Raw genomic sequence first — 12,629 nt, 5'->3', positions numbered from 1 at the left:
TGCAGTCTGACATACTTAAGCTGCTGCAACCTGTTGATGATTTTACAAGGACGATTTGTGACTGTCACCCGACGATCACCCCAAATGTGATTGATCTACACACAACATTCACATGCGGTTTACATTTTCGTTACTATGCTCTAAGGATGTAGAACCAACATGAGCGATAAGTCAACGTCTAACTTTTTTGTCGATGTCGTAATGGGTGGGAATTCGAGTCCTTTTGAGTGAGCTTTTGTGGGACAGCTTCAGAATCCCGTCAAGAACCAGAGCAGATGTTCGGCGGTGTGTCAGGCGATAAGGTGTGGTGCAGAAAAGAGACAGATACATGTGGATAGCACCGTGAATGTAGTGAAAAGGATGAGGCACACCCTATCAACCACCATGGCCGCATACTTCCACTCGGCGATGGTCTCGCTGAGCGTGTCTTCCCGCCTCATGCGACTCGTGATGTACCGAATCTCTCGCAGAATGGCAGTGAGCTCACGACTCGTGGCGAAGCAGCCTCGGACGGTCGCTGGCAGTTGTTCCTCGAAGGCCGGGTTGGCGCCAACTTCGATGGTGGAAGGGGTTGTGCCGCGAAACCCGGCCTCGTCTATGTCCAGGACGTTGGCCAGGAGGCTCTTGGACGAGCGCTCCTTCAGCTCGAAGTCCTTCCGGGAGTTGACGAGGAGGCTCTTTTTTCTTTTGAGCTTGGGGGGTGGACGTTTCATCATGAGGATGCGTGGTAGCCAGTTCAAGAAAAGTTTTCTGATCTAAAAATCGAAATAATCAGCAATTAAAAAAAAAAAACAATCGATTAATGTGCTGCCTGAGGCAAGCAAGCGGCAGTGTCTGCATTGTTTTTTTTTCTTTTTTTTTTTGTACAATTTCAGTATTATTTTACATATTTGGTTAAGTGGTTTCCTCTGTAAATAAAGAACAAGAAGAGCATCAAGTTCCAGCATTTTACTAGTGTTTGAGGGGGATCAAAAACCCATTTTCTTTAAATAACTCAAAAACTCATTTTTGTAGATGTAGATACCTTCCCACGGCGGTTTTACTAGATTTGGCTATACACAGAAAAATCCGAATGAAATGACATGCGGAAGTCAAGTTATGGGAGATACATTTGCACAGTAAAGAAAGGAAATATAGAAAACAATTCATGAGGTAGGGCCTCGGTGGCGCTGTGGTAGAAGCTGTGTCTTCTAAGCCAGAGGCCGTGGGTTCGATTCCCACCTCGCCTTGGGTGCTCTTGCATTTTCTAATATATTGAAAATATTTCATGTGTATTGTCCTGAATAAAATTTGGAATAACGTTGTGGGTTATTGGAAGTATAAAGCCTTTCCACTGAGAACAGTTAAATTCCTCAATGTGTGTTATCAAATCAACTTCACTAGGCGACTATTTTGACTTGAGCTCACGGTGTATTAACACCATGCATGGGTCCACGCAGTAAGTAATTCAGCGGTTTTTATTTATTTAGATTTTAATAGTTTTTAGTAAATATTTATGCTTAAATATGAATTGTTTTATAAAGTGTTTAAGTGATTTTACTTTAAGAACGGAAATAACTGTCTATTTTATCGAGTCTAACAAAACTCGATAAGTGGTGATGTTCTGATAAGATGGCTTCAATCTACTGAGGCTAAAATACCCTAGTCGTTAACATAAGGGTAGGGACAGTCGGTTTACATTGTGGTTAAGATTATTGACATTGTGTCAATCTAAGCGTTTATCTTTTAACTCAAGCAGAAGCGAGAGTGTCCAAGGTAGGAAATTTACTAGTACAAAATTGTAGTCCGTTCGAAAGAACTGTTCTTAACTGAGTACGTAACGTAACATGTAAGTAATTCAGTCATAACACTCGTTTTTTTCTTTCTTTTTCTTTTTTTCTTTTCTTTTCTTTTGAGTTTTTTAGTGGAGTTTTATCCCCGTACTCTAGATAACACTGGCGTACATAAAGTCAAAAAATAGAGCAAGACATGATATTTAAACGGGGTTAAGGTATATGCCTTATCACATACAGTCACAACCTAATATTATAAACTCATCGAGGTTAAACAGCGGCACTCCTACTCTTGATGGAATGAGATGTGTGTCTGGTATTTTTTATACCAACCTCACGTAAATACAGTGGCTCCCAAAAGTCTTCGTACACCTACGACTTTCAATGGCCCCTATCCATTGGTTAGAATTAATATTTCGGAATAAGTACTTAATTATAAGATCTATGATTAATTTTTAACAAAACTACATGAAAAGTTTTTAAAAATTATTAAAACTTATTTTTTTAAAAATCAAAAACCAAAAAGTGACGGAAATTTTTTCTCACAAAAGTCTTCGTACGCTTTAAAAAATTTCTATATATTATTGAATAATCTAACTTTTTATTAATTTATTATTTAGTAGAATATCAAGCAGTATCAATAACACCTTTTGAACGCCTGGGAATAATTTTATTCTTTATTCTTTTTTTTTTGCGTAATTTTTAGTAAGTGTTAAACCACCCTTCGAATCTCACTTTTTATAGCTCTATTTTCGTTTCAAAGCCGTATTTTCGTAATCTAGCCTGCAGATATCTCTAAATATGTTACATTAAGTTCAAATCTGGAGATTTAGGGGGTATTTTTTAAACTTTAGGACAATTTTCGAGGCACTAGATGCAAAAATTGAAAACCGTGTGCTGTTTATCGTTATTTCGAAAAAAAAAACAAAGTTGTTTCCAATAACCAAATTTTTGGCTAAAAGTTCAAAATTGGTTTTTTAAAATATTTAAAGGAACAGCATGAATCATTATTTTATGAAAAAATTCCAAACTACCAAGTCCTGATGCTGATATGCTACCTCACACTAGAACACCTCCGCCGCACTGATTAACTGATCCAACTAAGTCTTAATATTCAGTTCCTAATTTTTTCTTCTATTTATAATTATACAACAAATTAACCAAAAATGTTGAATTCATTTTTGACGTAATTCCAAAATGTTTTGAGCTTATTTATCATTGATTTTGCTACGAAAAGCGTAAGCTTCCTTTTTTCGCACGAGCAAGAAAATTTCTGCGAGAAGAGGTCGAATTTAAACTAGCTAACCAGAGAACTTGGCAAACAATTTTAGGTGAAAAAAAAGTAAAAATTTTCATTTAACTCTGCAGAAACTTTTACAGCACTCAAATGTGTAATTTTCATAATATTTTTAACTTTAAATCTCGGATCACGCTTTGTCAACTTTGCCGGTTGACCTTTTCTTCCCTTGTTTTCGGTCCGATTCTTTTCTTTAAAGCATTTTATCGAGCACTTTACTATACAATGGAATAAATTGACTAATTTAGAGCCATTTCAGACCAATTTACCGCTACTGTGAGGAAAAAATTTGAGTTTCGAATGGTGTTTGTTGTTTTTCACGAATACCAGCCATTTTAAAGTAATAAGCACAATATTAAGGAATAAATAAACAAAAAATTACAGCCAAATGACTCTTAATGGTTAACACAATGCAAAAATAATAAAAAAAAAACCGGCAAATGATAATTTTAATCATGAATTTATTCGAAAATATTTGAGTGTACTATGACTTTTTTCACGTGTTATTTCTTTGTTTCTTCGTTTTTTCACTCATTTCAAAAAGAAGATCCGTCAATATTTTGGAAAAAAACTACTGGGTTGTATTTAGAATGACATAGGAATGATGTGAAAAAATATTAGACTTCATATTCGAATTTAATTTTGCATTATTTTGGTTTTACTAAAAAATTTCAAAGTGTACGAACACTTTTGGGAGCCCCCTAAATTAATTTTTGTTTAGTTCTTTGATTTTACGCGACCATATAAACAGCATGTTCAAAATAAACTATAGTGTGTAGCAGTTAAGTAATGTTAAATTTTGGGAACAAAGTTAGAAGTTGCACAAACATGCATTTTTATGACCTAATCAGCTTCAGTTTTAAATTTTGATTCTACCACCTGTTTTGAACACATATGGTGGTGAAGAGAAGGGAGAGGGGCCTGATTTTACACCAGTGTTCAAAGGGGTAAGCAGTGCCTGAAAAGTTTAGAACCCAGTATTAGTAGATATCGAGTGACATAGTCAACTGCATGAAGTAACACGATATGTGCAATTGTCATCAGAGCCTCTAGAGCCAAGGTGGGTCCCTTATCAGCTTCTTCACCTCCTCCTTCCTCTTCATCATTCATAAACTTATCATATTTATACTACTCCAAACCCTTACCGGCTCCTAACTTTGGATTAGGCTGACATGGCCTCTCGTCGATCCTGGTTGACAGGAGAGTAATTTCCGGATATTGCAGCTCAGAAACATATTCAATATTTAGCTGTTGAAATATTGCAGAGTGTGAATTGAAACACTTTAAATATACTTACCCACTCTGGCATTTCATGTGTGTCTGTACCTCTATGATGATAGTTTAAAACAACTACAGTCATGACCACAGAAAACGCAACCATGACCATAATGCAAGCGAAGTATGCCCCTAAAAATATATTTAATAGTTTTATATTCAGTTCTTTCTAAGAAAAGTAGTTAATTGATTGGATTAATTTAAAAATGAGGTAAACAAAATGACACCAGAATCAACAAGGTGATTCACATGCATAGGAAATATTAAAGTGTGAATAATAAGAAAGAGACTGGCAAGGCATTTTTTAAGTTAAAACACGTTTGTTTTAAAAAATAAAAGCACACTTTAATGTTAGTTCTTTGATGAACTGCACAACAACACGTGCTGGGTATCCATTGGCGCAGTGAAGTGGGATTCATCACAAATCATTACGACGAACCTTTTTTCCTAACCCCTAACAATATAATCTTAACATAAGACCAAATTTTTCGAACTCTACATGCTTGAAATAAAATGAATGCACTTAGTAGGCCCCCGTGAACGAAAGCCAGTCTGGTTAAATCATCGAAAAAAATTTCTAACAGTTACATGTGCAATTGGTTACAATTTCTGAGAAAAATGAAGTATTCAAAAATGGGTATATTCATGCTTTCGCATTTTCTTGAAAACTTTTGTTTCAAATATGAGTACCCATGTTCTCAAATAGTGTGCTGAGTTATTTCATTCTCAAAAAGGAGTACATTACTCGGTTAATACTGAATTTTGAAATTATTGCGTATTCAAAAGTGAAAACAAATACCTAAAATATGAGCATATGTTAATTTGAGTATTTGATGAGTATTTGAATGTTTCTCATTTAGTACTATAGTCAGAGCCATTTTGACTCTGAGACATATTCAAATTTGAGTACTTTTTAGTCATTTTTGAAATTGTTGTTTTTAGAGTGCGGTTGCTTAATTTTAAGTGATAAGTCTGTTACTATTGATCAGTGGTGTTCTGTTCCATAGTCAGTGGTGTATAACACAGCAATCCCATTTTGAGGGGGTTTATAAATTACCATATAATTATTGTTTCCTGGAAAAATAGTAGTAATAAACTGCAAATAGCTTTGTTTCTTGTTGTGAATCCCTTATTTGACACTTAATTAGTACTAAAGATCATTATAGAACTTTTTGATGAGTGGTGAGGAAAAAATGTAAGTAATTATTAAAGCATATAATTCAAATAAGGGACAACATGAACTTCTACTTGATAATTAATTAGTATTTCTGAATGTTTCACAAAAGTTGGATCCCGAAATTCTAGCAGAATTATATTTTTTAATTTTTAAATATACATGTTTAAAGAGTTAATATAAAACTATGTAACTAAAAACATGGCCCATGTTTCGACTTTTTGTTCGTTTAACCCTTCACACAATAACAATGCATTTATATTTACATCCACATGCAAATACACATAAGAAACAAGAAAGCATTTAATTACAGACATAAAAACATTGGTACATTCATGCTTGTTTCAGCCGTGCATTGAAAGCATGCATCTTTTCTTTTAAGCTGCTAGTTTTAGTTTATTTTAAAAATATATAGATGTTTATATGAAGGGGAGATTTATTGTAATTCGCTTTTACTTACATATGAGAAAATGCATCGACGGTTTTAGGAACTAAGTCTTTTGAGGCACATGCAAAATGAACTGCTATAAAACGCTTGTTGCAGTGATAGCACTGTCACAATTTCTTCAATCACCAATGATTCGAAATTGATAGTTTTAGCTTAATAATATTGTTGAAACAGCCAACTAGAATGTTCTAATGATTATTTTTTATTTTATTTTTATTCTTTTTGATAAAAATAACCATTTGTTGAGAAGAAAATGCATTCCTGTGAAGGAAAAACTACCCGAAAAAATATCTCTTTTTTGCTTTTATTAGGTTCTACCTTTTATTTTGCAATACATTGTAGTGTTTCTTATATAGTACAATTGCAAAGTAACGAGTTAAAAAAACAATCATCTTCGTTTCCTTTTCCATGGTGTTGAAAAGAGTTTGTAATATCAAATGTAAAAAAAAAAAAAAAAAAAAAAAAAAAAAAAACCTACTTTCAAAAAAAAAAAAAAACATTGTAAAGTAACTTAAAATTTCCGATAACAGTAAAAGCATAAGAGTAAGGCATTAGAATGTGTATATTAGCGAATAAATTTTACTAGTAAGTGTGTAAAATTGATTATAAACATACTGCACACTGCACGTATATACATAATTATGTGCTTTAAACGTGTCATTTACAAAGATGACATCATCGACACGGATACGGTGATATTACAGAAACGAATACACGAAACAAACAAGTTTTGGAAATTCTTTCGTGTTTTAGGTTAAACTTTGTTTTCAATGTTGTTTGTAATTATTTATTCTGAACAATAACTGCTCTTGAGCCAATTTGTTTTTAGCATTTTAATAATATGCAAAAGCATATAACAGCAATAACTACTTCTCTTGTACGATTAATCGATTAGTTATCCAAGCTTGAAAGATATGTAAGGCTAAGTTAGTGTTCCATGAAGTGTACACAAGTGATATACTTAGAGTAACTAACTTTAATAGATTATTGTTGCTGACTTCTCAAAGCATACATTAGATTCTATATAAATGAATGCGTTTGTGGATGATAAGGCGTTTGACCAAAGTTAGTGTGCTGTGTTTAATGGTGTACTGTGCAAATAATGTCTTTACATTAAACGATTTGTTCCTTTCAACCGCAAAACACGTGTCTGCAGTTTTTACTGCTATTTGTGCTGTTTAAGCTCGTTTTTAACAATTTTAACTTTTCGAACGTAGATAAGAATTTTAAAAGCATCTTCAAAAAACATTCTAGTTATTTAAAATAGCTCTACGTTTATGAAAAAAATATACATTTCTATCAATGAGCTTTTCAAAAATGTATGTTTTTATGAAACTTTTCAGAAACGTATAACATTATTAAATACTTATTAATTGAAATGGTGATTACTAATAGCCAAAAGCGTTAATAATCATTTGCGGCAAGTCGTGATCTACTACAAATTAGTGCTGCTACTTAAAAAAGCTAGTGAAGTGTATCATAAAAGAATTTTCTTCCCACATGTTGCTTCAAAAAAATTCTTTTAGTTCGTTTCAAGAGTCAGAGTAACATTACCCAGTAATGGGTAATACTATTACTTGGATGTTAAAAAAAATGTTGACATAGTATCAGTTATTTAAGTAGTTATTTATATTTTTTGCAATATATCGTCGCCTCAGAGCAACAATGGGACATCTTAGCGATATTTCTGGAATTCGATGTCGTACTTTTGCTCTGAGGTGACGATATGTCGATGTAATTTAGTATTTTGGGTAATTTGGCTATAAATTGATCGATTAAGCATAACTTTTGTTCAGATATCAATAATATCACTAACAATGGCACCATTTTGGTACATTAGAGTCAACACATTTTTATCGATATGCGTATTTCAGAAACACAAACTAGAGCAGCGTTTAGCACAAAAGTGGCAAAAAATTGCAAGCACGTGTTTTAAGGTTGTGAGGAACTTCTTTTACAATGCGAAAAAGTAAATAAATAATGTAAACTTCTAAAAGTAAAACAATCTGTGAAAAAAAACCCGTTCCGTTTTAAAAAAAGGTAGCTGCAGTAATAATAAAAACTGACAATGATATTAATGACATGCATTGAATAAATACAGGTAAATTTCTAATGTGTTTAAGTTTGACGGCAAATGTTTTGTGGTACATAGGAGAACCAGACCAGAGGATTAACACTACCGAGTGTGTGACCAGTTCTTTTTCCTTACAAATAAGTTTCAAAATTGTTTTTAATGGATAATTAGCAACTGCCGTCGATTTCGAAAATAAATAAATAAATAAATAAAATAAAAAAAAATAAAAAAATGAATAAACGACTTTAAAATGTTGGGTTAGTCTAGTTTTTCGACATGTTTATTTACTACGTAGGTAGAGAATACATCTTTTAAACACTCACAAAAACTTGAAGTGAAACCATTAAATTTGTCCAATTTTTAAAAGAAATTAATACACCTATCAATTAGTTCTTTTTTAATGTCACGTACCAAATGCTACAGCTCTTAAGAATTTCTGAAAAATATTGTTTTTATGAGACTCCCCTACACATATATTTAATTAGTAGTAATAGTTGTTTATTTTATTTTTTATTTTTATTTTTATTTCTTTTTCCAAGTAGAAGAATGGGATTTTTATCGAATGTAACAATAGGGAAAACAAATAGCACACCGACACGAAAAAACAAAATTAGGGTTTACTTGGGGAATGCGATACTAGAAGGGAAGCTGATTAGGACATCAATGATCACTGATAAGAAATCTTTAGATAAATATCGTCGTTGGTGAGCCGACGAATTGCCAATAAAAAGTCCAGACTAAAATAAGTTTTTTTTTTTTTTTTTTTTTTTGAAGCAACATGTAGTTGTGATGGTGCAACTTAGCAAAAAGTAGTGGTGAAGATGGTCAAAGTATAACAAATGTAGATCGAAACCTATTAATGGGACTGCGTCTGCAGTTGGAGGCATAACTTCAGCGACCAGCGTAAGGTAGACAATCATAGCAAGCAGGATAGTCACACCTAGAATAACCATTCTGTTGCATTAGAAACAATCTGATTTTATACTATAAACCTATGATGTTTTTTTTCCTCAGAAAAACTAACTGAAGATTTATTTGCTAAAAAAAGATATACAAGAAAAAGGAAATAAACGGAATGTTTAGTGGAAGTTTGAAACTTCTAAGCACGTGGTTCATTGTGAATTTGTCCTTCTGGTCTATAGCTCACATTGACCAAAAACAGGCGGCCATTAGACTTAAATACAAGTTATGGGAAAAATACGTCCTTTTTCAGTCCAAAACAATACGTTTAATAGTATTTTTTTTTATTAACTAGAACATATTTGAAAATGAATGTCCAACTGTTCATTCTATTATAATGATGTTTTAAATTGTTGGCCAAACACTATGTAATTGCAAATTGTGATGGTTGGCATTTATTAAAAAATAAGAAAAGGCACAATCTTGAAGTACGAGAATCTCTTCGAAATACAAATAGCTCTTCCACATCACTACATCTATCCTAGAACAGACTAGAAATATCTAACAGCTATAAATTTTGTAATAAAAGTAAATATCATTTTTCCAAGCATGTTTATTTTCACCTAATAACCTGATACTTTCATTAAAGTATATTAAATAAATAGTAATGTAAGCAGAAAATATAAGATAAAAAGTATCCTCCGAAATGTAGTTTACATTTGAATTACATTGCTCAATTCGCTATGAATAAACATTTATATTTTGGACATACTGCTTTTTTTCAAGAGTAATTAATTCATATGTGTCATTTTCACACCTTTTTTAATTGATATGCTCATGACTCTATATTGGTTATATTGTTATAGTTAAAATTCAGTATCTAAAGCTGATTTCGATTGAAACCGGTTGGCACGTTGAATTGGCATGAACCTACCACTTGACACTACCTGACATATTGCTTCAAAATATTGGAAAAATGAAGGTATAACAAAGGACTAATGCGAAATAAACTTACAATAACAACACTTAGGGACACCAAACCTTTTGATTAACAAGTCACAGAGCCATTTTCAATGAAGATAAGGAAAATACGCAATAAAGACAGGGACAGAGATAAAAGTAAGAAATAATCAATAAACTGGATTTTAATAAATATAAGTGTATATCATCAATAAATTCAACGAGTAAAGTTAGAGTGGCAAAATTAAACTTTTCACCGTTAACGCCATACTTTATCCATGTGCTGACTTTTAGACAATTACAATAGCATACCTGTTGCTTTTGCATCGATTTTTATTGATTTTTAAATTGAATACATAAAAATAACTCTCCTAGATATTTTTATGTAATGGTAATTTCCTCAATGTGATTTCTTGATATTTTTGGGAGTGAACCCCAGTGCTTCAGTAGCTTTGATGTGCAACCGATAATACTCGGTGTCAAATTGCTTCAGTTAAAAATATTAACAATTAATGCTTCCAGCAAATGATAGTTTGTGTTGGATGAAAGTCGATATTTTTGTAGCTCTAAAAACTCACATCATAAATAAATTACAGTCATTTGTATTACATTAACTCATCAAGTCATAGAAATTTCAATGTGTCCATCTCTTAAGTCACATTTATGACGGGTATATAAAACATTATTTGTTATTTATTGGTAGGTATGACTGGATGAATTGATTAAACCATCAATATCTATTTTGTACTAAGTTACCGCTCATAGCCAGGCCTAAGGCAGAAACACTTAAAATACACCACCAAGCTCAGTTACTCCATCCGAGGACTGCAGTTTTGTGCTTTTTAGCACTCATCAGCCCAGAATAGGAACCACAAGCGCTAGAGGCAAAAAACCTCTTAAAGGAGCCAAAAGAGCCAAACAAACTGGTAGCTAATGTAGAATTAGCACAGTTGAACCGCATCATTGCTGCGGTCACTCATGTGGTGTGCTAAATCTACATTAGTTACCAGTTTGTTTGGCTCTCTTGGCTCCTTTAAGAGGTTTTTTGCCTCCAGCTCATGTGATTCCTATTCCGGGCGGATGAGTGCTAAGAAGCACGAAATTACAGTTCTCGGATGGAATAACTGAGCTGGTGAAGTATTTTACGCATCAATATCTAATTTTGCTATTTTTTAGAAATGTCTTGCTTTCAAACGTTTCATCAAATGAATAACTATTTTCTATTTAAATAACGAATTGTAGTTAAAGAAATGAAAATTATGTGTGTTAGATCTTAAAAAACATTAATTTAAAGTTAGGAAACAGTTATTACTTAATAAAGATTTCTTAAGTAATTGTAATTTAGATGGTTGTATATATTTTCCACTGAAAAGAGATGCTTCATTTTTTTAGATAAAAACATCGTAACGTAGACTGTAAAGCATATGCTACTAACTACGCAGGTGCTTTTTTAAAAGCTTAAATAAAGAAATATAACATAATATCCTGAAATGCAAAACTGCTAATAATTGTTTACTGGTGTTCTTTCTACAAAAATGAGTCCGGCAATTTAATGAAAAACTTGTTTGTTTCATGTTATACGTTCAATAAAAAAAATACATATTTTGTACTGCATTTTAAGCGATATAAATATTTTTTTTTTCTTTAGAATAATGATTACCAAACCGTTTTGCAGCATTTTGAAAATGAATTTTCACAAGCAAATATCTTGTTAAAAATGTTATTCAACTGTCAATCAGCTTTTTGACAATCTCTCTACAGAAAGTTAAACGATGCAGAAAAAGGAGTAATTCAACTTCATGATATTAGAAGTGAAATAGTTACTTAAACTGCATTAATTTAGGTTAAGTAATTAAATCCCGTTAGAGTTATTCAGTTTATATTCAGCCGTCGTGCTATATATTCATAACATTTTCTTTACAAAACTTTTGTTGGTACAACTGAAAGAAGTGTTTCTGCCAACAAGGTAAAAGTTACACTGGATTTTGAGGATGTGATAATTATCATATGCCCTAAACTACTGAATTCCAGTGACTTTTTTTCTTAGCTATTGACTTTCTGTGAATATGTTTTCCCTTGTTTAGCAGCATCAAATACGCCTTTTTTTAAAATCAAAAACAAGCAACAGTCCATGCTCTAAAATGCAATTATTAAAGGAATAGTTGATGAGATATAAAATAGAATGCACATTGACACATATCAAGCAGACGACACACAAATCAAGACGAATGTGAAACCTATAATAGAGACGGCATCTGAAGTCGGTGGCATAGCTTCAGCTAATTGTAGCATGAACACAGTCAGTGATAGCAGAATCGTCACACCTGAAGAAATATTAATATTTTATTTTACCATTTAGACTTTTTAACTTTCAATTCTTCAGTTATGTGGTGTCAACAATTTGACACTAGCCAAGCGTGAAACCTTCACACTAAAAATGCCATTAACCTCCTCTTATCGATTGACCGTTAGGACTTCAACTGTTTAGTTTTATAGATCTGAGTTTAGTTTTGTGCAGCCACTATACCCTATAGTTTTGCACTTTTTTATTTAAAGAAATAAATTTGATTTTAGTTTGAAAGCAGAACTAAAAAGTTTGAAAGGGGGACGTATAAATAATCAGGACATGTTACTTTTTATTTGTCTAAATTGCATTGTTGTGGTAACTGGTCGTAAACATTGCTCCAAAGCCGATTATTAAACAATAGATCTCATTATTAAGGTCAATT

At 32.4% G+C, this 12,629-nt stretch overlaps 1 protein-coding gene across 1 annotated transcript; it reads right to left on the bottom strand.

Annotated features, from left to right (window-relative positions):
• Window positions 1-290: 290 nt before the first annotated feature.
• LOC129232767 (CHRNA7-FAM7A fusion protein-like) lies at window positions 291-12,228 on the bottom strand. Its single transcript, XM_054866869.1, has 3 exons — window positions 12,138-12,228; window positions 4,367-4,476; window positions 291-755 (listed from the first exon to the last, which is right to left on the bottom strand). Exons 1-3 carry the CDS (start codon window positions 12,190-12,192, stop codon window positions 291-293), a joined length of 630 nt encoding a protein of 209 aa, XP_054722844.1. The 5' UTR covers window positions 12,193-12,228.
• Between the last annotated feature and the right edge of the window lie 401 nt (window positions 12,229-12,629).

The sequence above is a fragment of the Uloborus diversus genome, unplaced genomic scaffold (assembly GCF_026930045.1).
Source record: "Uloborus diversus isolate 005 unplaced genomic scaffold, Udiv.v.3.1 scaffold_1385, whole genome shotgun sequence".
Lineage (NCBI taxonomy): Eukaryota > Metazoa > Arthropoda > Arachnida > Araneae > Uloboridae > Uloborus > Uloborus diversus.
This window is presented reverse-complemented; position numbering and strand designations above follow the sequence as displayed.

Coding starts and splice junctions, on each gene's coding strand:
- LOC129232767 (XM_054866869.1), bottom strand. CDS start 12,192: ATGCTACAATTAGCTGAAGCTATGCCACCGACTTCAGATGCCGTCTCT. Junction 4,477..12,137: donor AGATGCCGTCTCTATTATAG/GTTTCACATTCG, acceptor ATATATTTTTAG/GGGCATACTTCGCTTGCATT. Junction 756..4,366: donor CACATGAAATGCCAGAGTGG/GTAAGTATATTT, acceptor TTCGATTTTTAG/ATCAGAAAACTTTTCTTGAA.